This window comes from Andrographis paniculata, unplaced genomic scaffold (assembly GCF_009805555.1).
Source record: "Andrographis paniculata isolate CXL003 unplaced genomic scaffold, ASM980555v1 Contig73END, whole genome shotgun sequence".
Lineage (NCBI taxonomy): Eukaryota > Viridiplantae > Streptophyta > Magnoliopsida > Lamiales > Acanthaceae > Andrographis > Andrographis paniculata.
Window position 1 is genome coordinate 1,177,192 of NW_026137610.1, and position 24,589 is coordinate 1,201,780.

The 24,589-nt window shown below is 35.8% G+C and overlaps 6 protein-coding genes across 14 annotated transcripts; 3 read left to right on the top strand and 3 right to left on the bottom strand.

Annotated features, from left to right (window-relative positions):
• Positions 1 to 1,993: 1,993 nt before the first annotated feature.
• On the bottom strand, positions 1,994 to 8,115 carry LOC127265586 (probable 1-deoxy-D-xylulose-5-phosphate synthase, chloroplastic). Of its 8 annotated transcripts, none has more exons than XR_007841990.1 (11): positions 7,719 to 8,114; positions 6,995 to 7,114; positions 6,735 to 6,899; positions 6,440 to 6,584; positions 6,020 to 6,294; positions 5,615 to 5,897; positions 4,690 to 4,982; positions 3,993 to 4,277; positions 3,315 to 3,599; positions 2,718 to 2,951; positions 1,994 to 2,207 (listed from the first exon to the last, which is right to left on the bottom strand). XR_007841990.1 is itself a non-coding variant. In XM_051295452.1 (11 exons), the coding sequence occupies exons 1-11, from the start codon at positions 7,893 to 7,895 to the stop codon at positions 2,939 to 2,941; spliced, it is 1,902 nt and encodes a 633-aa protein (XP_051151409.1). In that variant the 5' UTR covers positions 7,896 to 8,115; the 3' UTR covers positions 2,805 to 2,938. The 8 variants fall into 8 exon arrangements, 7 of the variants coding, with proteins under 7 accessions (XP_051151404.1, XP_051151405.1, XP_051151407.1 ...); XM_051295452.1 differs by lacking the exon at positions 1,994 to 2,207 and having other exon boundaries at positions 2,805 to 2,951; positions 3,315 to 3,397; positions 3,537 to 3,599; positions 7,719 to 8,115; XM_051295447.1 differs by lacking the exon at positions 1,994 to 2,207 and having other exon boundaries at positions 2,229 to 2,951.
• A 582-nt stretch (positions 8,116 to 8,697) lies between these two features.
• On the top strand, positions 8,698 to 9,584 carry LOC127265590 (EG45-like domain containing protein). Its single transcript, XM_051295459.1, has 3 exons — positions 8,698 to 8,913; positions 9,020 to 9,320; positions 9,471 to 9,584. Exons 1-3 carry the CDS (start codon positions 8,781 to 8,783, stop codon positions 9,475 to 9,477), a joined length of 441 nt encoding a protein of 146 aa, XP_051151416.1. The 5' UTR covers positions 8,698 to 8,780; the 3' UTR covers positions 9,478 to 9,584.
• Positions 9,585 to 9,827: 243 nt separating this feature from the next.
• LOC127265588 (probable histone H2A variant 3) lies at positions 9,828 to 11,395 on the top strand. Its single transcript, XM_051295457.1, has 2 exons — positions 9,828 to 10,092; positions 10,869 to 11,395. Exons 1-2 carry the CDS (start codon positions 9,982 to 9,984, stop codon positions 11,163 to 11,165), a joined length of 408 nt encoding a protein of 135 aa, XP_051151414.1. The 5' UTR covers positions 9,828 to 9,981; the 3' UTR covers positions 11,166 to 11,395.
• Positions 11,396 to 11,627: 232 nt separating this feature from the next.
• LOC127265587 (3-ketoacyl-CoA synthase 11-like) lies at positions 11,628 to 14,269 on the bottom strand. Of its 2 annotated transcripts, none has more exons than XM_051295455.1 (3): positions 14,114 to 14,269; positions 13,914 to 13,971; positions 11,628 to 13,652 (listed from the first exon to the last, which is right to left on the bottom strand). In XM_051295455.1, exon 3 carries the CDS (start codon positions 13,628 to 13,630, stop codon positions 12,101 to 12,103), a length of 1,530 nt encoding a protein of 509 aa, XP_051151412.1. In that variant the 5' UTR covers positions 13,631 to 13,652; positions 13,914 to 13,971; positions 14,114 to 14,269; the 3' UTR covers positions 11,628 to 12,100. The 2 variants fall into 2 exon arrangements, with proteins under 2 accessions (XP_051151412.1, XP_051151413.1); XM_051295456.1 differs by having other exon boundaries at positions 14,090 to 14,248.
• Positions 14,270 to 16,731: 2,462 nt separating this feature from the next.
• On the bottom strand, positions 16,732 to 22,037 carry LOC127265585 (carbon catabolite repressor protein 4 homolog 6). The gene is made up of 13 exons (XM_051295446.1): positions 21,897 to 22,037; positions 21,261 to 21,660; positions 20,175 to 20,341; positions 19,983 to 20,048; positions 19,829 to 19,881; positions 19,471 to 19,552; positions 19,316 to 19,365; positions 18,591 to 18,672; positions 18,357 to 18,449; positions 18,209 to 18,241; positions 18,008 to 18,096; positions 16,924 to 17,923; positions 16,732 to 16,821 (listed from the first exon to the last, which is right to left on the bottom strand). The coding sequence occupies exons 1-13, from the start codon at positions 21,984 to 21,986 to the stop codon at positions 16,732 to 16,734; spliced, it is 2,295 nt and encodes a 764-aa protein (XP_051151403.1). The 5' UTR covers positions 21,987 to 22,037.
• Positions 22,038 to 22,141: 104 nt separating this feature from the next.
• On the top strand, positions 22,142 to 23,866 carry LOC127265589 (uncharacterized). Its single transcript, XM_051295458.1, has 7 exons — positions 22,142 to 22,370; positions 22,861 to 22,903; positions 22,992 to 23,084; positions 23,160 to 23,222; positions 23,350 to 23,445; positions 23,538 to 23,615; positions 23,693 to 23,866. Exons 1-7 carry the CDS (start codon positions 22,261 to 22,263, stop codon positions 23,777 to 23,779), a joined length of 570 nt encoding a protein of 189 aa, XP_051151415.1. The 5' UTR covers positions 22,142 to 22,260; the 3' UTR covers positions 23,780 to 23,866.
• Positions 23,867 to 24,589: the final 723 nt, after the last annotated feature.

Consider the following 24,589-nt stretch of genomic DNA (forward strand, 5'->3'; position numbering starts at 1 on the left):
TATTGTCATATAATTTTTAAAATATTTAAATATATATTTTATTTTTTTAATAATATATATTAAATTTATTTTAAAATAATTATATAAAAAAATAGTACCATAATTTACTATTATTAATTAATTAAATATCATTACTTTAAAAATATAAATATGTGGATTGTTCTTTATTTACTATTTTATGAATGAGATAATATATTTTTATTAAAAAGAAATATGATGAATACTTTTGATTTTGCATGAAAATACAAATCAGACACACCATTGGTAATTGTAAATAATATCATTAAGATTTTATTTATTTTGATTTTTACAACATTGGTAATTGTAAATAACATCATTAAGATTTTATTTTATTTTTTTCACTTCCTTTACGAGTATTCTATAAAATGCACTATTTTCAGCATCTAATCTACTATTTAAAAAATAAATACCAAATAAAAGATAATTTCTTATGAATGTTTTAATATTTATTGTTTTTAATGGAATGATTATTGTTTGTATGTAAAGTAGGTACATTTATATTGATAGTTATAAACTTATAATATTGCATTTTAAAATATTTTAAAATAATAATCCAAGAATAGTTATGTCTTCTTTTGCACTTTATTTTTGTCTTGTAATTTAGCTTGTTTACTAAACAAAAAAAAAAAGTATTTTTTATTAATATATTGTATCGTAATTTATATTAACATGTGTTATCGAATGTCGGATACATGTTATTTTTTTTTATAAATATGTGTTGATTAAGCCAGATCAACAACAAAATTCACGGGTACATAAAATACAATTGAATTTGTTATTTTTATATTTAACGTAATAAAACAAATTACCTATTTTTTTACAATAAAATATATTACTTATATTTTTATATAAAACATTTAAAAATTAACAATAAAACTAATTCGCTAAAACAGTATTACAAATTCTCAAAAACATATTTGTAATTTTTAATAATTAACATAAAAAAACCACAAATTTTAAAACATTGAACATAACCATAAATGTTTATTTGTTAGATATAAAGCTTAAAAAGATTTAATAATAATATCTATTTATATGGGAGCAAAATTAATTCATTGAATTTGACCAAAATTTAAACAAATTATTCTTTTGAGTTCATAATAAAAAAAAATTCAAATCAAACTTTAAAAAAAAAAATCCCACATAAAATAATGACCTTTAGAACTGCCAAATATAATTATGCTATCTATATTAATAATCATATTCAACATGATGAACGTCTTTGTTTGGATTTGAAAAATAAAAGTTTTGAATAAAATAATAATATAATATGATATAAACAAGTATTAATGATATATTTTGAATGAAAAATTTAAATTTAATTTAATATAAAAAACTAAGTATTTGATTTAATTTTTTTATTTTTTATTTTTTTAAAACAATGAATAATAAATGTTTGTTAAAATTCTTCTAAGAAACACACAATTAATGGATGCATGGTAGTTCATAGTCCATAAAAAAGTATTAGAATAGATATTTTGTGGATATTTTCATAGCCATTCAACTTACCTATCTATATGTAAGTATGTAACATATTTATGTTAACCTGTAATGTAGAGTATGAAAAATGAACCAAATATGTAACATATTTATGTTAACCTGTAATGTAGAGTATGAAAAATGAAATAAAAATTAAATGCAACCGTAGTATTATTACATTTTATACGACACAATGTATATAGTAAAAAATATATTTATTTTGATATATTATATGGTTATATATATATATTACTGTACATTTATATTTTTCAAATTAAAATATATGTCTATAAAATATTATATTAAGTTATTATTTGAATACAAATACAAATACAAATCATGTTATAGTATAATCCAAACCAAAACCCCACGAACCTACTGATAAAAATTAAGGAAAATAGTCTTGTTAGTAAAATATACCATTTCCTTTTTAAAGCTATCATATTCTAATACCTTTTCACAATAAAAATATAAAAGCTAAAAAGTTAGCCTACGAAAAACAGAAATTTCTAACATACAGTGAATTATGTAACAAACATTTCATATATTTATATTTAATACACTATAAATTTAAATTCAATGACTAGGTCACATAATGTGAACTCCATCCAGTAGAGACACACGATAATCTTTCTTAAATATAAATACTTCTGTACCTACCTGTACCTGTACTAACAGCTGACTTCTTCTTCACGGCTCTTAGTAAACTGTTACAAGCCCACGTCAGATGTCACATGGTAGTCGTTAATTATGATTGCAATATATACATTATGTAATAAATAATCATTAAAGTCCATGCTCATCAGAGATAATTTGTTCAACCAAACTATTACCTTTTTTTCCTAAAAATATCTGCATGAGGGTGGGGTGGATGCTTGCAAGTAATGACCTAATTCAAACATATTCCAAAAGTGTGTTCCCAACAACATGCGTGTAATTCCAAAAAATTAAACGAATAAAGAAATCATACTTTGTGTTTCTAACCGTGCAATAAAATTTAACATCACTTGAAACATAGTTCTCAAATCAATCAACTTCTCTAAAACAAGTTAGAACAGTGGAGCTGTGAGTGAAAGAAAGTGAATGCACAAAAACACACAAGAGAGGCATTGAATGAACAGTTCACTATTGGGAGTTTACATATATATATAGCTTATATATCAAAAAGGGTTGTCAGAATGTAGTACAACGAAAGATGTTGCTAGCGATCGATGTACCTGGGCTAAGAGAGCCAACAGCACTTCATGTGACACTTTTGTTGTGTAAGAATTTGTTCCATGGTACAACAGATGCAAGGAGAATCAGTGCATCAAGAGAAGGGCATCTCGTTTCCGACCAAGCAGATTCAATGCAGTAGCGGCAATGTGGTTCCTAGTGAGCCCAGCAAAGGCAAGTTGATCTTGGGGCAATGCACCCTCTATGTAATTCTCCGGCAGAGTTATGGGGCGCCACTGGAAAATGAAATCAAGCAAGCCATAGTGTCAACGGTGTAAATCTTTAATTTTTATTTATTATATTAAGTGTCTGTTTGGAATGTGAAGAAAAGGGACATGATTCTCTCCCATGTATCCATGTCTGATAATGGATAAGAATAGGGATCTATTGTGACTCTCCTATTCTGACTACCATTGTCATCCTTGTATGGACGAGCAATCGAAACATATAATATTAGTAATATGCAACTCTCATCTCCTTTATGTTATGCAATCCTAACAACATCAAGTGAAGTGTCCCTTCCATCCCTTCAGTAAACATATCCACAAAAATAAATTCTGAAATAATTATCTATAATGAGGATAAAGGAAGAGAGTTACCTTAATTCCAGCATCAAGCAGCCCATCAAGAGAAATGAATTGCGCAACATGTGCCCCGAACCCTCCAATAGATCCTTCCTCAACTGTAATCAGGTATTTGTGATTCTTGCATAAAATTCTCACCAACTTAATATCAAGTGGTTTGCAAAATCTTGCATCAGCCACTGTAATATCAATACCCAACTTTGAAAGAAGGGAATGTGCTCTAAGACAATTTTGTACCATGGAACCATATCCTAATAGAGCAATATCTTGACCCTCTACAAGTAGCTTCCCTTGACCAACCTGTCACATAGTTGATTATGAAAAATCTCCGGATGCATAGCACAGAGGGGTCTTATAACAGACTAATCAAAAATCATAAAAATTTGGCACAACTGAAAAGGTCATAGGGCGATGATAAGCCTTTTAATGAAGTCATAACATTACAGAAGTTATAAACTATGACTACACTAATGTAACTTTTCTCACAAGTGTATACAGTTTGAAGTTACAAAGAACAGCTTCTTGTAAAAGGGAATATAGAGACCAAACTCTTTATTGATCAACGTATGGGTGCTATTATTTAGTGTATGGAAGAAGAAAAGCTGAATTCACATAAGTTTCTTCGATTAGAATAATGATCTAGCCCGCATACACAATATATAGCGTGTACATTGCAGTGGGATGCAATATTACCTCGATTGGTTTGGGGTCTGCAACATATGCCTTAAGGCTGAGCATAACAGTGGCACCCCTAGGATAGCGGAAGCACACTGGACGGTCATTGATGTGGACAGCAGTAGCCACCATTCGGGCAAGCTCAGTTTCGTCAGACGGAGCCATCACAATCATGTTCGGCAAACATGACATATATGTTATATCAAATGGTCCAGAATGTGTTGCACCGGCAGAGCCTGCCAATCCCGCACTTGTAATTGCAAAACGTACTGGAATCTTCTGCCTATCCACATCATGAACCACCTAACAAAGTTGGACGGTCATAATAATGCATCAGGCAACTTAGCTAAATTTATCTTGTGTATATATGTGGTTATAACTCAAATAGTGTCAGTTGATCACTTTCATATTTACGGCGCCAACAAGTTCATACAGGTCAAGTTTCAGTAGTTACACCACCAAAATATCAATTCATAGCACGCCATTTGGTTCTAGTCGTTGTTAAATGAAGTTGCAACTTAAAGAACTCATGATCTGCTATCATATCTTAGACGTGTGTATGTGGAGATAGAGAGAGATGATTGGACAATTTGCTTCTAGTCGTTGTAAAATGAAGTTGCAACTTAAAGAGCTCATGATCTGCTATCATATCCTAGACAGCGGACCCTTCCTTTGTGTGTGAATGTGGGGATAGAGAGAGATGATTGGACAAAACCTGATCATATGCCCTCTGGAGGAATGCTGATGGGATAATACAGAAAGGCTTTAATCCCCCGCATGAAAGACCAGCTGAGAATGTAACGGCATGCTGCTCAGCCATGCCAACAGGGAAAAATCTGTCTTTCAACTTGTCTTTCAACAATCCAAATGATGGTTCCATTCCCATTCCAGCGTGTACCACTACAATATCTTCATCTCTCTTTGACTCTGCAACCAAAGACTCTACCAAGAGGTCGCTGTACGTTTGAGGTCTAGGATTTGATGGCGATGGTTCAGTACCAGAGGAGCCTGTGAGATAGCACCAACTAAGAAATGCACAAAAGGATGGATAAAACTTCCACAGCTTATAATTCTGTACATCAAATAATGTCATTCATTTTGTCGCAATTGTTCACAATGAATAGTCAAGCAATTAAGATGTTCATAAGGACAAAAGTCCTCCAAACATCCTCAAACATTGCTTCTGCATCATTTTCACTTACTAATAATCATAAAAACGCATTGCTTTCAGACCTTTACCGCCAATCTAATCTCTACAAAACTTGTAAAAAGATAAACTCGATAGCCAAACTAATGTAATCAATCAGAATAAGAACCAAGTCTTTTTGCAAAGAAGGTAAAATTTTGCTTCATGAGTGTATCTAGTGCTGAAGATTATAATGGCAAGTGCACTCAGCATCCTTGATTTTTTATAACTTTAGTTACATGAAAAAATGCCTCCAAAATTTCAGTTAGACTAGTTTCACATTTAATCATGATGCAATAGTATAAAGGTTTAATTGTAGCACAAGAAGCTTACAGATGCACACAACACATAAATACGAGAGCATTTCATCCTTTTCTACTATAAAATCACATCAAGATTCTAGCACATATCATGATAGTAAGGTAATAAAGGCAATGGTCAGACATGCACGAACCTTCAGGTTCTTCATCTTTAATTATACTCATCTGGTTATTTTCTATTCCATAACCATCTTTTGTTATGACATGGATCAGAACAGGACCCATTGAGTTTAGTGATGCTACTTCTCGCAAAACACAAGCAAGATCTTCAATGTTATGACCATCAACTGGGCCAATGTAGTACAACCCTAGCTCCTCAAATAAAGTTGATCCTGGAGGACCTAGCATACCACGTGCATACTCATCAATTTTTGCAGCCCACTCATACATCCCACTACCAATTTTTTTGGTAAGAGCCTGAAACAAATTAGAATCATCATCACTGTTTTAGCAACCAAAATGCCTGACATACAGGAGAAAGGGCAGGAAGAACATCCTCCCATTAAACCAAATTACGAAAGACAGAAGGGCATTATTACCTTAGCGAGTTCTCTTAGTTTCCTGAAAAATTTACTTGACTGCAGCTTGCTCAGATAGCTAGACACAACATTAATTGATGCTTTAGGGAATTGCTCATGCATTGGGTGCGGGTGTAAAGATTGTTGACTGTCATTTAATATTACAACCATATTTGAATCAATGTAGCCAGCATTGTTCATGGCCTCATAAACTTGGCCTGCCATGATTGTTTCGTTACTAATCACTGCAACTATGCGCTCTCGTTTTCTTTTAATGTCCCGAGCAACAGCCATTCCTGATGAAAAAGGAAGTTACAAAGCATTCATACCCCAGGAGTAATCTATGAAAGATAGGAACACAATAAAATCTAATAAAATTGGAGGGGTGCAAGTCATTGGTCAGATGAAGCTGTAAGATGTAGGCAATAGATTACACAATACCAAGTCCAGAAGATATGCTGCTACAACCATGCCCTGCTGCAAAAGGATCAAATTCACTACGACAACTATAATTGGATAGATCTTCCGGCTTTCTAGCTTTATGAAAATGGGGCCTCCTTCCAGTGAGAAGTTTATGAGGATAAGTCTGTTTGAATAAATAGAATAGCTTAAATGTAAGTGTTTGTGGTAAAAGACTAACATTTTACCACAAATAGTCACAATGAGACTCCACCATCAAAAGGTAAATAAAATTTGTATTCAACAAATTAGCATTTTTGTGCAGAGGTGCACTTACTTGTTCTTCCACATCCCACAGTATCTTGTCCAGTGGGGAATGAAAAACATGATGGATAGCAACCGTCAGTTCCACTACTGATAGACTGGGTTTATAGGATTTTTGGGTTTCTGACATAGTGAATAGTAATTCTGATCGAATGTCATCCGCTAGCTGTCTTAATTCCTACATGGAATATTTTCTATTAGAAGCATTATAACCACTTGAACATCAGAATCCTGATAGTAAAAGTAGACAAAAAGTTACCCAAGCTGCCAAACCTTTGAAGTTAAATTTTTTAAATGCATGGGATTTTTAACCATATCAAGCATGGGAGTTGGCGCTTTCTCATTCATGTAACCCTCAACATTTGACGAACAAAGAATGCTGCCAACATGATCCTGCAATAATAAAAGCTAGAATTCACAACTACTTACAAGTGTCTGTGCATTTAGATATAACAAAGGCTCTTATTTTCTTGATTCTAAATAGCTGAAGAAATGACTTCAATATAGAAATGAAGAAATACACATGACATAAATAGTGAGTGACAACTTCTATGTATGTCATTGAACAAATTGGCATTCACTGCTTAAGTCCAGAAGCTATCACAATAGAATTTTCGTACACAAATATGCACTTGAGAAAAAGATGTAGAGCGATTCCATGATTTGAACAAAATAAATTCAACTACTAGGTGAGCCATATCTGCACTTGTAAAGATTAATATATTCTCAGAAAGGGCGATTGTACTCTTTGAACTCCTAGCTATGTAAATGTTTATCTCAAAACATCATCACATGCACATGTCATTACTGTCGGATCTCATCGCTTAATTTGGAATAACTTAAGCTAACAGAGTCAAGAGGTACCATAAAAGGGAAAAAACGAAGTACCAAATTTTAATATCAGCAATAAACACCTATCAAATTCTCGAGAGAAATTCAATCCGTTCTCAGGTTACTGCTACTCAAACAAAAACAAAATAAGTGATTCCTCGCTGACCACTACCGGTTTGGAGGTAGAAGCGGAGGCTAAAGTTGGGTGTAAATTGAGCCTTCCGAATTCCACGTTGGAAGGGAAAGTACATCTCGAGTATTCACTAGCTGAGGTCACGAGCCTCGAGTTTCCACGGAATTGAGCATTAATCGCAAACCGATTCTGGCAGCAAGCATTAGCCATTGAACAGCACCAAGCAAACGCACAAACGAGCTGGCAATTAACTCGATCAGCTCAAGAGATTCCGCTGCAAGTCTCCGACTGCACCGGCAAGTTTCTCGAGCTGAGAATCCTGCACATTGATAGAAACACACAGAACTTGATCAGGATTTGCCTTTTAAATATTATAAATAAATAACGAAAAAACACAGAGACAAAAACACGTGATGTGGAGCATCTGTGGCGGCGTTCAGTTGAAGTCTTTGGCGATTGGCGAAGGAGGCTAGGAGCAGTCAATAATGGGCCGGTAATGGGCTTTCGCCTTTTTGCCATTAAATGGGCTCTTAATGGGCTTTCGTTCTACCTCAGTGAATGGGCCTTTTTAGAAAGAGAATATAACAAATGATAAATCAGATTAGTACGAGTATTTAATTAATTAAACACAAAGAAACAGAAAGCCCATACGTCACGTCTACCTTGATAATCCAACGTCACAACATCCAATAATATTTTTAATTGAGATTTGAATAGCCAATTTTTTAAATATTTATATTATATGATATAAATAAATGTTGATATTTTAAATATAAAATTAATTTTTAATATAAAATAAAAAAATAAATATTTAATTTAATATTTTTAAGAAATAAAAAATTAATAAATAGTAAAAATATATAAAAATGTTTGAAACAAACACACCATATAATGTATAAATATATATATATATATATAATCAATCAATTAATTAGAGACGTGGAAATTTTGGATTGGTCTTCCTTGGAAGCATTAAGAATGTGAGCAGTATATTTTACTTGCTCCAATAGCATTACCATTTTATTTTTAATTTTTTAATGGTTGGTTAATTTATAGGCTCAAATTCAAGTTTAGCTTATTTTTAACTGACTGTTAATGTATTATTTTAGGATGTTAAAGCTCGAATCGCTACTGCCATGGCTCCTCCTCCTCCTCCTCCTCGCCGGGCGAATCGAATTCGGCGGCGCCGACATCGGCACGGCCAGCCAGTACGTTCCACCGTACGCACGTGAGTGAATTTCGATTATTGATCAATCATATATTTATTCGACCGACAGGGAAATAAAAACCCTAATTCGGTTAATTCGGCGGCCGGACGTTAATTTGTCCTGCAGCGACGGCGTGTTTCGGGAGCGACTACTGGCGGTTCCCGACGAGCAACCTGTTCGCGGCGGCAGGGGAGGGGATATGGGAGAATGGAGCGGCGTGCGGGCGGAAGTACGTGGTGCGGTGCATCAGCGGACCGGCGGCGCAGAGCTGCGTGGAGGGGATGACTATACCTATCACGATCGTGGATCGTGCACAGACCTCCGTGTCCCGGCCCTCCAGGTCCGGGACCACCCTAGTATTATCGAATACCGCTTTCCAAACAATTGCCAACCCTACGGTTCCTTACTTGAACGTCGAATTTCAACAGTAACTCTCTCTCTCTCTCTCTCTCTAACTGATATTTACTCATATGCTTACTACAATTAATTAAAGCAACATGATGTATTTTCATGTAAGGTCTTTAAGAAATATTATATTCTATAATATAAATACAACTATTTTCATATATATTTGCAGGATTTAATTTGAAGACATTGGAGAAGGAAGGCAATGAGTGAAGCATATTGTTGTATAAAACCCTAAATGTGTAAGGAAAAAAAATAATATATATATATATACATATAGTAATAAGATTGGCACGTGTATTTTGTGTATTGTGTTGTGGATAATGATTATAAATATTCAAATTATTTTGTTTAATAACGAGTCAAACAACAAGCAACCATTCCAACATTATTCATAATAAAAACAATTAAATGGGAATTAATTACTCGATACTTTTCTTGAGGCCCAAATATATAATAATGGGCCTTTGGGTCCAGCCCAATTTCGGAAATTACCCACAAAAGTCTACGGAGTTATGAATCCCAACCAAACAGCTCCATATCACGCAGAGAGAGAGAGAGAGAGAGAGAGAGAGAGAGAGAGAGAGAGAAATCCTCGATTATCTTCGACTCTTCGTCTTCTCGTTCGTCTTCGACCTGCGAATTATCGGACAGATTTTTTTAGATCTATCGAGAAGGATAGAATGTCGGGAAAAGGTGCGAAGGGATTGTTGACGGGGAAAACTCCGGCGTCGAAGGACAAGGATAAAGACAAGAAGAAACCTATCTCACGCTCTTCTCGTGCTGGACTTCAGGTTTGTTCGTTTTCCTCTTTTGAAAAGTTTTGATTAGCTCTTTTGTTTTCCCTCCTTCTCTGTTGTTTATGCTGATTTGATTTCCTCCCTGAGGGCTTGCCTAGCTAATTTGTTTTTTGATAATTGCGTGCGAGATGATCTTTCTAATTTTTATGGGCTGAGAAGTGTTGATATGTTTATTTTAAGTATTTCTCGTGGGCTTTTGAGTATTTTGTTAGGGGATGGTTTTGGGGAGCTTCAAGCACTCTTTTCGTTCTCTTTTTGTATTGTTCTTTTTTTTTATTTAATACAGATAATCTCGATTTTATTTTTTCTAGTAATGAAGTTTGGTGGTATCTTGCACTGTGCTTTGGTGTGGCCGATCGTGTGTATTGAGTTAATTTTCAGATTTTTGGTTTGTGTTTGGATTTGTAGTGTTGTGAATTAGGGGCAGTTTCAAGGCTGTCTAAATCATTTGAAGAAAACAAGGATAATGATATCATGAAGTGTGAAAATAATAAAAGAATGATGGGTTACAATGTAAATTGGTTCTGAATTGGGGATTTGATGAAGGCAGATTTGAAGGGATTAGAATTGCAGATTGAAAAACAAACATTAACTAAGTGGATTTTTTATGGCATTGCTTTCATGACACAAATTGTGTTTTCTTGAAGTGTTATTGTAAACTTGTCCCCTTTCCTATTCACACTTCACTTGCCAAGATATCAAATAATTAAACTTTATTTTGTTTTAAGATCATCACAACCGAAACATGTCTTCGTCTCTTGTCCTTGTAGTTCCCTGTCGGACGTATCCATCGCCTCCTTAAAGAGCGAGTCACTGCTCACGGCAGAGTGGGAGCGACTGCTGCTGTTTATTCCGCAGCCATTTTGGAGTACCTAACTGCAGAAGTGTTGGAGTTAGCCGGGAATGCCAGCAAGGATTTGAAGGTGAAGCGTATTACACCCCGGCATCTGCAGCTGGCTATACGTGGTGACGAGGAGCTCGATACCCTCATCAAGGGAACCATAGCCGGCGGTGGTGTCATCCCGCATATACACAAGTCCCTCATCAACAAATCCTCCAAGGAATAAACTAAGACATTTTCTTTGATCGATCATGTGTTTAAAAATCTCGGTGGGGCTGTAGGTTTTAGGCTTAGGCTGTTTGTTTTGAGATGCTATTCTATCTGTCACCATGTTCTGAATCAAAGCTTTTGACTGAATTCCGGGTTTAGCAGTTCAGGAGACGATCTTCTTCGTGTGTTTGCTGTCTCTCCATTTATGTGAAACTTTGAGAAAATTCTATGCTTCTGTTAATGACATATTGGTTTATGTGTTTGATCACAAAAACTTTGCATTGGTAATTCTGCATTTGGGTGAGGAACACATAGTGTGTTCGGTTGGAAGATTTTGTAAAAATCTTACTATTCATCCCATTTTTTTCCCCCAAAAATATCAAATCAAACACCTATTTTTCATTTTTTATATTATATTAAAAATCAATTTTACATTCAAAACATCATATCAACGCCTATTTATATCACATCATACAACTATTCAAATTCAAAATTTTTACTATTCAAATTCCAACTCAAAATCCAAACCCCCAAACAAACACACTCTATAGTGTAAGAATGGCTGAATTATAGGCTATATGGCCCTGTTGATAAATAGCGTCAAAAATTTAAAATATCAACAAGCCAAAAACATTGGTTCGACTCGTCATGAGTGGGAACTTTAAAGTGAAGACAGATTGATAAGTTAGAATCTTGCACAATAAAATCACTAACAAGTGCCTGGACGGATTCAATGGAAGCCATCACCATCATCATCAACAAACTCAAAATCACAAGCCTAGGCTACCCTAGCCAGCCATGGTTTGGATCCCCAAGTCGACCCGGATCATCAGCGAATGGTGCTACCATGCTAGATGAACAGAAGACGACGCTTAGTGCAAAATCAATAGAAGGGATGGAAAATCAACAGCGATATTCAAACAATTATTCCCACCAGCAGGGTAACCAGATTTAAATCGATAGGACCCTTGGAACCGGCACAGGGAACTGGTCGATTTCGTCCATCCAAGGATTCTTCTCCTTTTCTGGATTTATTGTCCTGAGTGCCTTCCAGACTGCACTGTTGCATTTGAAGCCAGAACCAAAGGCAATCTGCCACATCCTGTCACCCCTCTTGATCCTTCCTTTGGCTTCTGAATATGCCAATTCATACCAAAGGGAGCTGCTGGAGGTGTTGCCGAATCGATACAGAGTCATCCTTGAAGGCTCCATGTGCCATTCAGAAAGCTGGAGGTTTTTCTCCAGTTCATCCAGGACAGCCCTTCCACCGGCATGAATGCAAAAATGCTCAAAGGCTAGTTTAAAATCAGGGATGTATGGCTTAAGCTTCATCTTCAACAGCTTTTTCCCTACCAGTGTGGCCATGAAAAGCAGCTGTTCAGACATGGGCAGCACCAGAGGACCCAAAGTTGTGATATTTGTTTTCAAAGCGTCGCCGGCCACCCCCATCAAATCCTTAGACAAGGATATTCCGACTTTCCCATTAGAATCCTCCATTTGTGTGACGCAGGAGAAGCACTTATCATCCGAACCTTTATGTGTTCTGACTGTATGGACCAGACGGTATTTGGATCTCCAGTAGTCGGATCTTTTGTTCGAAAGCAAGACAGCAGCACCCCCCATCCGGAAGAGACAGTTTGAAACAAGCATAGATCTCTCATTTCCAAAATACCAATTCAGTGTAATATTCTCCATGCTGATTACCAAAGCATATGTATTGGGATGGACCTGTAGGAGATCTTTCGCAAGATCGACAGATATTAGACCAGCACTACAACCCATCCCACCAAGATTGTAACTGATTATGTTCCCCCTTAGCTTGTAATGGTTGATGATCATAGCAGATAAAGAAGGCGTCGGATTGAAAAGACTGCAATTCACAATCAAAATCCCAATGTCCTTTGCCTTGAGAGAAGTTTTGGCAAGAAGCTCATCTATTGCACCAAACATAACTGTCTCGGCTTCTTTCCTAGCTTCTGCCATACATGGATTTGGAGGAATCTGCATCACAGCCTCAGGAAGATAAGTCGACTCCCCAAGTCCAGACCTCTCAAGAATTTTCTTCTGGAACTCGATATTCTCAGGTGAGAAAGAACCAGTCAATGACGACCTCTCAATGAAAACCTGCCTACTGCACTTCCTCTCATCATCAGGCTTATAGCACGAGAAATTCACAAGGTACACGGGTCTAGGACGTGTGAGGAAATAGACAGTGGACAAAAATACCAATAGAGTAGAACAAACTATCACAGATATGAGATTGAACCTAAGATGCTCCCACAGCAAATAGAGGTCTTGGAGAGAAAATGTGGACAATTGAGCTGCAACCACCACCACCAGAGGAGATAAAAATAGGTACATCCCATGGGTAATCAGGTAATGGTATCCAAGCTTCACATACTTCAACTTCACCGATTGTTTGAAATCAGGAAGTTTTTGTGAAGAAGATGGCTGATTCAAGGTTGATTTATGTTCACTCATTTTCAGTTTTCCTCCTTTAATCCTGGAAAGATCACTGAATCAGAAATTGGATACTAACAATTTCTAGATTGTTTATGTACACACACGAAGCGGAATAACAAATTCAAACCCTAATTGTTGAAGCTATTCCTGGATCTAATAGCCTTAAAGGAATATATTCCCCCAAAAAACAGTTCAAATAATTAAGGAAGGTACATATTCCAACAGTAGCACAAATAATTATTCATTCCCAATTAAATGATGGATTGAAAACTAAAGTCTCTCAGACATAATAGACACGCACCTTCTGCAATCTCTTCAAATAATCGTGGAATGCAGCCGACACAAACCTCAGAAATTCCCTGCAAAATCCAAACCAACAAACATAACTGATCAAATTAATAACGAACTGCAACGCTGAACTATTATCTCCTTTTCCTAGAATCTGATTAATATTGCAAAGACAGGCAGAAGGCTTACACAACAGATTATAAATCTGCTAACCTCTTATCATTTACGCAGCAGAATTCTCCGGCGAGATCAGTGGTGGAACGCCGAGAGAAGTAAAGAGGGTATAAAGAACCTTCATGAAATGCAGCGCGTGGCGGCTGATTTAAATGCAGCCTGTCCAGGCAATGAGTTGTACGCGTATGCATATATACATATAATAATTATTATTATTATTGTAATGATAATACTTTACTTAATTTTTTATTTATTTAATATTCTGTACACACTTTCTAGAAGATGTAACAATGCTTCCCTTATACGTGCTTTTTTTCCATTTTCAAAATTTGAAATGTCACAAAAGAGACTGTAGCATAACATTTCTGGATATATTTATTGTCCACATAAATTTAGCATGTGTTAGTTTTTATTTTTGATGCAATAAAATATTGTATTTAAAACTCTAAACAAAAATCTAGGAAATAATTCAAATAATTAAATTTTTTTCTTTTTTAAAATTGGTTCATTTCCTCCATTTCTAAAACCTAGTTTCGTTTACATATATGGTGTGTTTGTTTTGGGGGAATGGATTAAATTTACACTATTCATTCAATTTTTTTCTCCCAAAAATATCAAATCAAACACCTATTTTTTATTTTTTATATTATACTAAAAATCAATTTTACATTCAAAACATCACATCAACACTTATTTATATCAGGTCATACAATTATTCAAATTAAAAAATTTTACTATTCAAATCCCAGCAAACATAATATATTTTAAAATCTCTGCTTATTAATTTATTTACTTTCTTAAACAAAATATATAACAAACACTCAATAAGTTAGATAAATTTTTCAATGGATTCTAATAGAATGTTTTTAATGTCACATTTTCCAAGAACACAATCCTAAATTGAATTCATGTACATATAGTGCATGTACGATTGTAAGGCAAGGCATGTGAATTATGGAGAATAGGATCCATCTATTTATTATTTCCATTTAATGTTTAAAAAATATAGCCTCCATTTATGACTAAGCTACTTTGGATGCATTCTTGTAAAATTTAATCTAGTTTACATGAATTGCTTGTTTTAAATTTCAAATATATATTTTCTTTTTACTATTTTATCTCGTTTTTAATAAAAAACACACTATTTCATTTTCTTAAACATTAAATACAAATACTACTAAAATCAAAATTTTAAAATGAAAATACTGAAAATAAAAAGCAAACCCTTGTTTTAATGTTTTTTTGTACATAATAGAAATAAAACTAAAGAAAAAAAAAAAAAAAAAAACATAGTCATAATTGGTTTATTCTCCATAAATAGAATTAAAATTTTGAGACGATAAGAGAGACGGCTGCAGCCATCTATAGATAAATAGAAAGGATATAGAAATTTCTGGGAAGCATCTGCCAGCTCAGCTGCCTGGCCGACTCAGTCAAACGTGACGGCTAGGCCTAGCATAGGCCGGGCCGGGCCGGGCCGGGCTGTATATTTGAAAGTGTTACAGACAAGATTGTCTGAGCAATAAACACATGATTAGAGGAAGAAACACCACTCGACCAATGAAATAAAGAAAATTGTGAGTGTGTGTTTCTTGTTAACCTGATGCACGAAACTGCACAAGATTTGATTATGGGATGGCTTTCTCAGAGGACATGGGCGTGGACATGGACATGTCGTTTGTGAAAGCCAATTCTGCTACCAATGCGATGTGATCACTCCCCCATTTCTGAAATGGACAAAACAAGAAAGAGGGAACCCCAACCATTATGAATGAATTGATGGGAGTTTCATCATTAAATATATCTATATATATGTCATCTAAATCTTAGGATATAAAGACTACTGTTAAGAAAAGGACTCTCGGTTGAGAGTTTTGTTTAGATTGTTAGCTGACTAATTTTGTTCGATGATTTGCATACATACATACCTTGGTCGGAAATCCCCGTGTTTGCTGCATAACCTCCTTCGGAATTGGAGCTAAAACCTTTTTCGTTTGTAAACCTTCAGAGCACCTGCACAGCAAGAAACATGATGAACTTCAGCCCACCTCAATAGTTTTCAAGATGAAATTGAGTATGACCAGATAAATGGATCGATTCTGAGGGGACCTCTATAAGTGAAATAATAGTCACAACATTGGGCAATTACATTAATTAAATCATTTACATAATACAAAGCATGATGATTCAGCTGAAGAAAGGCACATGCATTGATTGGATTTCCAAAGTCAAAACATAATAGTTAAGTTGTACTAAAAATCTGTAACTTGGGAGATCTTTTGCTGTCATTTGAGAATGAACAACAATATCTTTGAACATATAAACCAGAATGAAGAATCTAAAAAGTAGAGATTCAGCCATTTGCAAGGACATGATGGTTGTGAAACCTGTTAGAGAGTAATGAATGGCATCATAATCAGTTAGTCTTTGAGTGCAATGATCTAGTTGAATATTGGAAGTTAGGATCAAGGATTTAAAATGTACTTCTGGGATTCCTCAAAAAGTAAAGCTCTATGCTTGTTCTTCCCTAAATCAATCGAGCAAAAAAAGCAACTTATCAACATTAAACAATTATAGTAAAATATCCAGCAGCTATTGCTTCAATAACACACAAGGAATGAATCCATAAGATAGAATATTGAAAAATGCTCCATGACTTACCAAATGTAATCAACTGTCCCTGCAAATCGTCTGTGATAGCTAGTCATGAGAGGTTCACCACTGGAATCTCTTGATCCTGAAGGACTCTGCAAATGGCCAAAAAGTCACATCCCAACAACTACTCACTTTCAGTTCATGTAGTGTCATAAAAAGTTTGCATGCCTATTGCCTAGGTTCTCAAGGCGTACCTCAACTTCTGCATATGTACTGCTCAATTTTAAAGGGTGTTCCATGACCTTGCAATCTGAACTACCTGTTGCGGTTTGTATTTCTGCTGGAGTCCAAGATGAGTGTACATCTGTTGCATTAACTATAATCTCATCTTCAACATAAAGGGGGTCATGGAGATTTGGATGAATGTTAGAGTGCAACTTTTGGTTGGAAGAACTGAAACCTAAATCATCTGAAAAGAGGCTTTCGCCATAATGTAATTCAGATAAAAATGTCTCAGAATCTTCATGCGGCTCATCCCTAGAACAATCATCTGGTTTACTAAGCGACAGTAGCTCAAATTTCTCATCCAATGCAAAATCAGCACTTACAGAATCGTACAAAGAAAATCCAATGGATGGCCTATCACGACTATCTATTGCTGCTGAGGCGGTTCCCTTGTGTTCTGAAAAAGCAACATCAAGAGAATGAGGAGGCAGCTTTTCATAAGTTTCCTCAACTTTTGGTGTATCTGAATTATTGGTCCCTGTAAACTCTGATGTTCTAGCAAAATCACTTGAATGATCATCTGGCAAAGATGAAATTTCAATCTTGTTATCTGGGGATTGTAACTGTGATTCATAACATTCTCCAACTCCAGTTGCCTTAGTGTCTATAGATGAAGAATCCAAATCTCCACCTGAAACTCCAATGGAAGGTTTGGCATCATTTTGAACACTAGTATACCTTCCATGCAAGCTTTCAGGAGGGCCATGCTTTGATATGTTTTCACTTGCAAAACTATCTGTTGTATAATGATTTGCCAAATCATTAGCACTCCTACCTTCACATTCTTTGCCAATTGAAGACTCAGAGGTTTTATCAACTGCTGAAATTACAGATTTGGAATTGTTTGCCACAGAATCTGTAGAACTACAAAGACCAGCTATCTTCTGTGCATCCACAGGAAAACCTACTTGCTCTGGTTTGTCACCATTTACTTGAGAAGTTGACATAGAATTAACTGAAGCTTCTTTCCTGCATTGTGAATTAAGTACCCTAGCTCAAATGTCAACAAACAAGACTCCCAGACTTGAGCAGATATTCAACCAGAAGACACACCTGTAATCTGGATAAGGAGGAAAGGATGGGTGTAATTGGGCTGTTTCTTGCCCAGAGACCTTATTTCGAGGTAGCTCTGACAAATCTAGCTGCAGTAAGACAATAAAGAAGTATAAGAGCCTGAAGGATGCATCCATTCTGACATTCAAAAGAAAGGGAAGAACAAAACACAAATGCATTAAAGGATTGAGAAGATTGCACCTTTTGTTCTTTGATAAAGTTGTACATGGGACTCTGTTAGAACATTGATGTACATTGACATCAGAGAAAGTTACAGGTTACAACAGATGAAAATTTAGCAAAACAATAGAATCAGGTAATATTTGTGATGTTCAAAATAGAGAAAAACCTTTGGGGTGCAGTTAAAATCCCCACAAATAACTACAGGAGCATGATCCCAGCGTTTAGATATAGCATGTGCTCTCTCCAGTAGCAATCTAATCTGAACAAAGTGAAGCCCAAGAAATATGTAAATATTTACAAGCATTTGGCTCATAACCTTTCATTATAAGAGAAATATCTTGACCCTAGTGACCGTGAGATATAAGAGGTCAATCAGGACAACATGTACAAAACATCATACCTGCCCAAGCTTAACATCTCCTCTCTTAGGATTGAAAAGCACATGGATGTTGCAGACAACAACTCTGTTAGAGCATTCTGTGCTGAAATGCAAAAATTGACCATCTTTAGTGGAACTTACAAATTTTAGAGAGAAATAAATCCACTCATACCAATCTCTCTTAATGTTCATTTTACGTAAAAGGACTTAACTAGACAACAAAGAATATGTGCAGGCGGAGTTCAAGGATTCCTTGAGGTAAACCATCCATGTGCTTCTATTCAAACTATCTACTCTTACTGTGCAGAGAACCATCTTCATTGTACACATCATATTCAGTTGCCATAAAATTTCTAAAGGTCAAGAAATACAATGCATTTATCAACTCACATAATTCTTAATTCGAAAGTAAATTGAAATTTCTGTATTTGGACTTGAAGCAAAGGGCCATATATAATAGTTTAATCCTTGCTTAAGAAGGCAATGGACATCATACGCTACAGCATAATGAAATTGAGTTTAAATGGATGACTGTGAAAATCAACTCTCTATAAATCTACATGGAGACATAATGTCATCTGGACAAACATAGATCAGTTAACCATAACACCTGTTATTTGTCTTCTCTTGAAACCACAAATCTTAGTTTTCTTCTTCTTTTTTCACTATTCCGGTTCATACATGCACAGACACGCTCCAAGGGATTACCATTAACATAAAAGGCTAAAGGAAGAAATGATTCTTGCCTTGTTGATAGAGTAGATGCCGCATCACTCTTCTTCAATTCACTCCGAGACTATTGAAAAAAATAATAAAAACATTAATTTGTCGAATCACATACACAATAATATGTGATAGTTTCTGTAAGTCTACTCAAAGTGTGCTATAAGAACTAATATACCTCAAAAACACAAATCTGGGCAACATTATCTCGAAGACCAAACCTATTATATTCTATTGATTCTTCATGCAACAACTTGAATCTGTAACACAACTCAAGCACATTTAACTCATTTCGTTATAACTTGAAACAAACGGTTTATTGATGGAGTCAACAGCAGGAAATTGATGAGACTACGCATACTGACATTATCAAGTAGAGCCTGATACAATATATAAAATGAAAATAAAATAACACCATCAAATCAAAACCTCACGCTATTTTACAAGCTTAGTCTTTAGTCTTAAAAAGACCAAAACTTACTGTTTCCAAGAATTCATACTTTTATCCCATAATAGCACGCAAGTTAAAAGTGTACCTTGAAGCACGCCAAAAGATAGCACAGCCGTCAACAGGATCACCAGTTCGCATCTAAAACCACAAGACATGTGGTAAGCACACATATTTCATCGAATGGGATGAAGTAGATTCCACATGATAGTTTGAAAGCAACTAAGAGTTTTCCAAGTAACCTTCCAAATGCCATCGTATCCATGGGTATTAAGTTCTGCCTTTAAGTCTTGGAACCGATCAACCTCCTGGTTTTAGGAAAAAAAAAATACATATCACTGGGAAGCAAAGTTTCATTATTATACTGCTTTTAGGAAACTCCTGTATAAGAAGAGTTCCAAATATAATCTAGCAAAGGCGATCAAGCTGGTAACCTGGAAACACAAAATATCAGCTGACCACAATCCCAGCTCAAAACATAAACTTCTCTTGCGCCAATTCCATTCCATGATGTTACGAGGAATATGAAAGTACAGTTTGTGCCAATGATCGTTGACCAAGTAATCAGCTAGTATGTTATACGAGAGAACAGTGAACAGTTCTGCACAGAATTGCAAAGGTGCAAAATTAACCCTAAGAAAAGAAGAAGAAAAAAAACATAATAGAGGCCAAACAGACAAAAGACTAAATGGTCTATTAATTGGGTGGAAATAACAAAATGCAAACCAGACTTCCTCAAGGAAATATCATTTAAAGCTTATGCATTTATGAAAATATCTACATAGATTTAGGGACTACATGCTATTTCTCAACTTCCACAGTCATTTATAACATAAACCATATAAATGGATGAAAAAGCCTGCTGAAAATTTTTTCTTAACTTGATAGCTGTGGATGATCTTCAGAAAATCTACGATGCCAATTCTAGAAAATTCTTTAGACCCTGAAGTATCTTATTTAGCAAATCAATCAACAAGATACAAATTTTATTTGAGCAGTCATTTCGAAGACAAGAGATTATCAATCTTAACCACAACCCATTTTCTTTTCTCATGCCTCAATGTCTAATCTCAGTATCATTTTGACCAAATTACATACTGTTAACTTAAACTTTGCCAACATATCATTTCTTTGCAGTAGGTCCAGTGACATATGGCAATGATGCAAAGAGAAACATGCATATTATTTTACACACTGAAGTGACCTTCAGATCAGTTACAGTGGCATGTAAAATCACTATTAAGGACATTCTGATGACAAAATAGAACAAATAAACATTTTCCACGGATTAGATTTGTTAACAATCAGTAAAGATATAACATTTGACCAACCAACATTACATAAAATTTTTGTAAGGCATTGCTCAACTCGATTCAAAAAATGACAAGCCTGGGTCTAGGAAAGGAAGAGAAATTGAAGGAAGAAAGTAGCATGTACTTGCTATAGCACTTATTGACGTTCTGTGCCATCCAAAAGAAATAAACAAATACACCAGAAATTAGCAGGGCCTGAAGAATTACCACAATTAGGAGGCGGCACGGTTTTAGCGTACTCCCAGTGACGATAGTCTGGAGGCTTCGATGGTCTAGGCCTAAACTGTGGCCGCATTTGCTGTGGTCTAAATTGCTGAGAATTGCCAAAAGCGGGTCCCGCCTGCTGTGGGTGCCTGTAAGGCCGTTGTCCGGGAAACTGCTGCGAGTAAGGAGGGCCATGCCGGTGAGGCAGCGTGTCGGATACATAAAAGTTATGACCCGTTCCATAGCGAGGAGGCGGAGGGACAGCATTGTAACTGGGTCGAAAACCACGGTTGGTAGTTCGAACTGCTTGGAAATGAGAATCCCCAGACACGAATTCACCGCTCGTTGAATTCAATGGTTTGTCGGAGAAGCCTCTGCTGTGCTGCGGACGCCGTCCTCTCAACTGCAATAAAGAAGCATGTTAACTTTGTGCTCTCGTAACTACAATCCGATCCTTAAATCCGGATTATGAGTGATGTATAGAATTGAAATCAAGAAAGAATGTCTTTTTCTAATGAAAGGTTGGATGCTTCGATTATTCGATATCAAAAACCACACATAAACCGAGGGCACAGGTAATCCCAGTTGCCGCATGTCTGATTAGCTGTGTGCCTAGAGAGAGAGAGATGAAGACATTACACAAGGTCTAGAAGACATAACGGTCGAGGTGACGGTGTCACCAGTGGCGGCAACGGCGAGGGATCGGAGGGAAGCGGGGCGGCGGTTCATCGGGTTGCGCAACCAGCTTCCGAAATCATGGATTCCAAATTGGACCGAAAAAAAAAATAAAAATTATAAATCAGAAGTTAAAAAGCGTGTTTAAAAAAAAAAAAAAACCCTTAAAAAGCGTTTCTTGCAATATTAATTCTAAATTTTAGAAACGCGACTTTACTGTTAGTTGCTGACACGAAACGTCACCACTACTTTTTCCTGGTTCTTCCCCGCCATCGTTGGTCTCATCCGGCCACTCGAAAACGAGGTGAGCTCGGTGACGGAGGAAACGATGTCGTTTACTGCATCTCCGCTATCTGCACAGTTTCTTCCCACAAAACCTGCGTCCCAACGCTTTCGTGCGTGCGCCTCCGATGTACCGGATTTCTTCTCCGCCGACTGGTATCTCGCAGTTTTTTTTTTTTTTTTTTTTTGTTCCTGCAAAATTCAAATCCGTTCGAATTATAATAACAAACAACTGATTATGCACCTCAAAGGTTTGATAATAAGTTTCTGCTCTTGGTTATTCTCCTAGAAAGGTGTAGAAGTTGATTTCCGTTCAGAGGCTCTCTGCATTTTTTAGAGCTCATATTGCCCTGGTGTTTTGTTCAGAATTGGAAACTTTTTGAAATTTAGCACTAATTAGTTATGTAAGAAACTCAATATGCTTCAAAGCTGAAGATTTTTGGCTCGTTACCTCCTATATACATCGAATCCGCACAGTACATTTCCATTTACGAAGTAGTGAGAATCGTGAATATTTGGGGAATTCAACCTGTCTGGCTTGAATTGGAAACTCTGTAAATTTGGCGCTGCATCATCTACAATGACAAGATCATACTTTTCTGCAACATTCATTATTCTAAACTAGGTTTCCATGTCCATTTTGCAGGCTTGAGGCCCGAAGGAAGAGGCCTTTTGGTCCAAGATTGAGTGTAACTTTCATATCAACGATATCCTTATATACTGCAGCTTATTTTATTTCTATAAAGCAGTGATTTTTTTTTGCTTTTCCTACTGTAGTTCAGTGCAGAGGAAGCTGTGAGATACCAGCTCGATGCATTGATGTTTAACGACCTGCCTCAGCCCGATTACGGCATTGAAGTCATGTACAGGGTAGGCAATCTACAGTCTTCTCCAATGCAATGCATTTCAGTTACTGTTTTTCATCGACACCTCTTCATCTTACAGTTTGCCGGATTCGATCCCTTTGAAAGATCCACCTATTTTGGTCCCTTCTTCGACTTAGGCCAGGTCAGTGCTGAGTAGGTAGATAACTGAATCTTCTGTGAATCTTGTTACTGCTGATCTGATATTCGCATCCAAAAATTACTCTTGTGTTCCAATGTTACTGCAATTCCTTATCAGTTTCGTACGGCAGTTTGAAAGATTTAGGCGGATCTTCCACCATTCAAGCTACCGCGTCTTGCTTGGTCACCGGGAACGAAAGATTCTAAGTGGTCTAAAAGTGAAAGAGGTTAGCCAATTCCATCTTCACATCTCATCAGCCTATGGCATTTACACATTGTTCATCGAATAACCAATAACCGGGAGGCCTATCCGAGACAGAATTGCTACAAACAGCGAGTGTGGGTTAGAGGATCCCGACCAGAAGAAGAAGAAGTATTTCAGTTCACAATGGTTCAGGTTTGTCCATTTCTTCTCACTCTCTCTTACTGATTAAATGTACATTCTGGTAACTCTAATAAGTTTCCTGGTTTCAGAGAGTAGGTGGGTCTTGGGATGGTTATTGGCTGACGGAATCCCTGCTTCACGACGGAGATTCCTTCTCCGGCGGTGTGGCATACTGAACTTTTATTAGATTTTCAGCTATACAATGTAACTACAGCACCACTTGTATATTATTACCAAATCATACATACATGCCATTAAATGAACGCACGATATTAATTTCACAAACTATTAACTTGAGAAACCGAGCAATTAACCAAATGCATACTCACTCCGTCCATTACTTTTGGCGCAGTGTTTAAGAAATAATAATATTTTAATTACAGGTAGTTAAAATAGTGTAATGACATTTTTGCTCTTATTTTTTGTGTAAAAGTAATGATGTAATGTAAAAAAAAAAATTAGAGTATTTAATGAAATGTTAACGTTGTAATTGGACGTCCCAAACTAGAAATATGTAAACATTGTAAGTGGACGGGGAAGTACATTTTATGATAATTTGTTTATATACTTCTAAAGTTTAATTCAATTTAATTTTTTTTTAATTACTAAAATCAGATGGATACTCTACTTTCATAACTACTATTCGAAGTAAATATTAAATAATAATAATAATAATTACTCTTTCTATCCCTCTTAAAGTCTACAGTATATTATGAAATTAGATAAAATATAAAATAAAAATAATTATTATATAATAAAATAAATATGATTATTTATAAAAATTATGATTAATGATTGAATAACAACTTTGACTATTTCCACTACGAGAAATGGATAACAGATTTATTAAGACTAACTGTATATATTCATCTATAAATCTATTGAAATAGTCCAATAGACCTCAGTGCCCCCGGCAAGGGGGACTTCATCGGCCGGGGCCACTCCGTGCCCCCGGACTCAGGTAAGGGAAACTTCGGCCTTTTTTT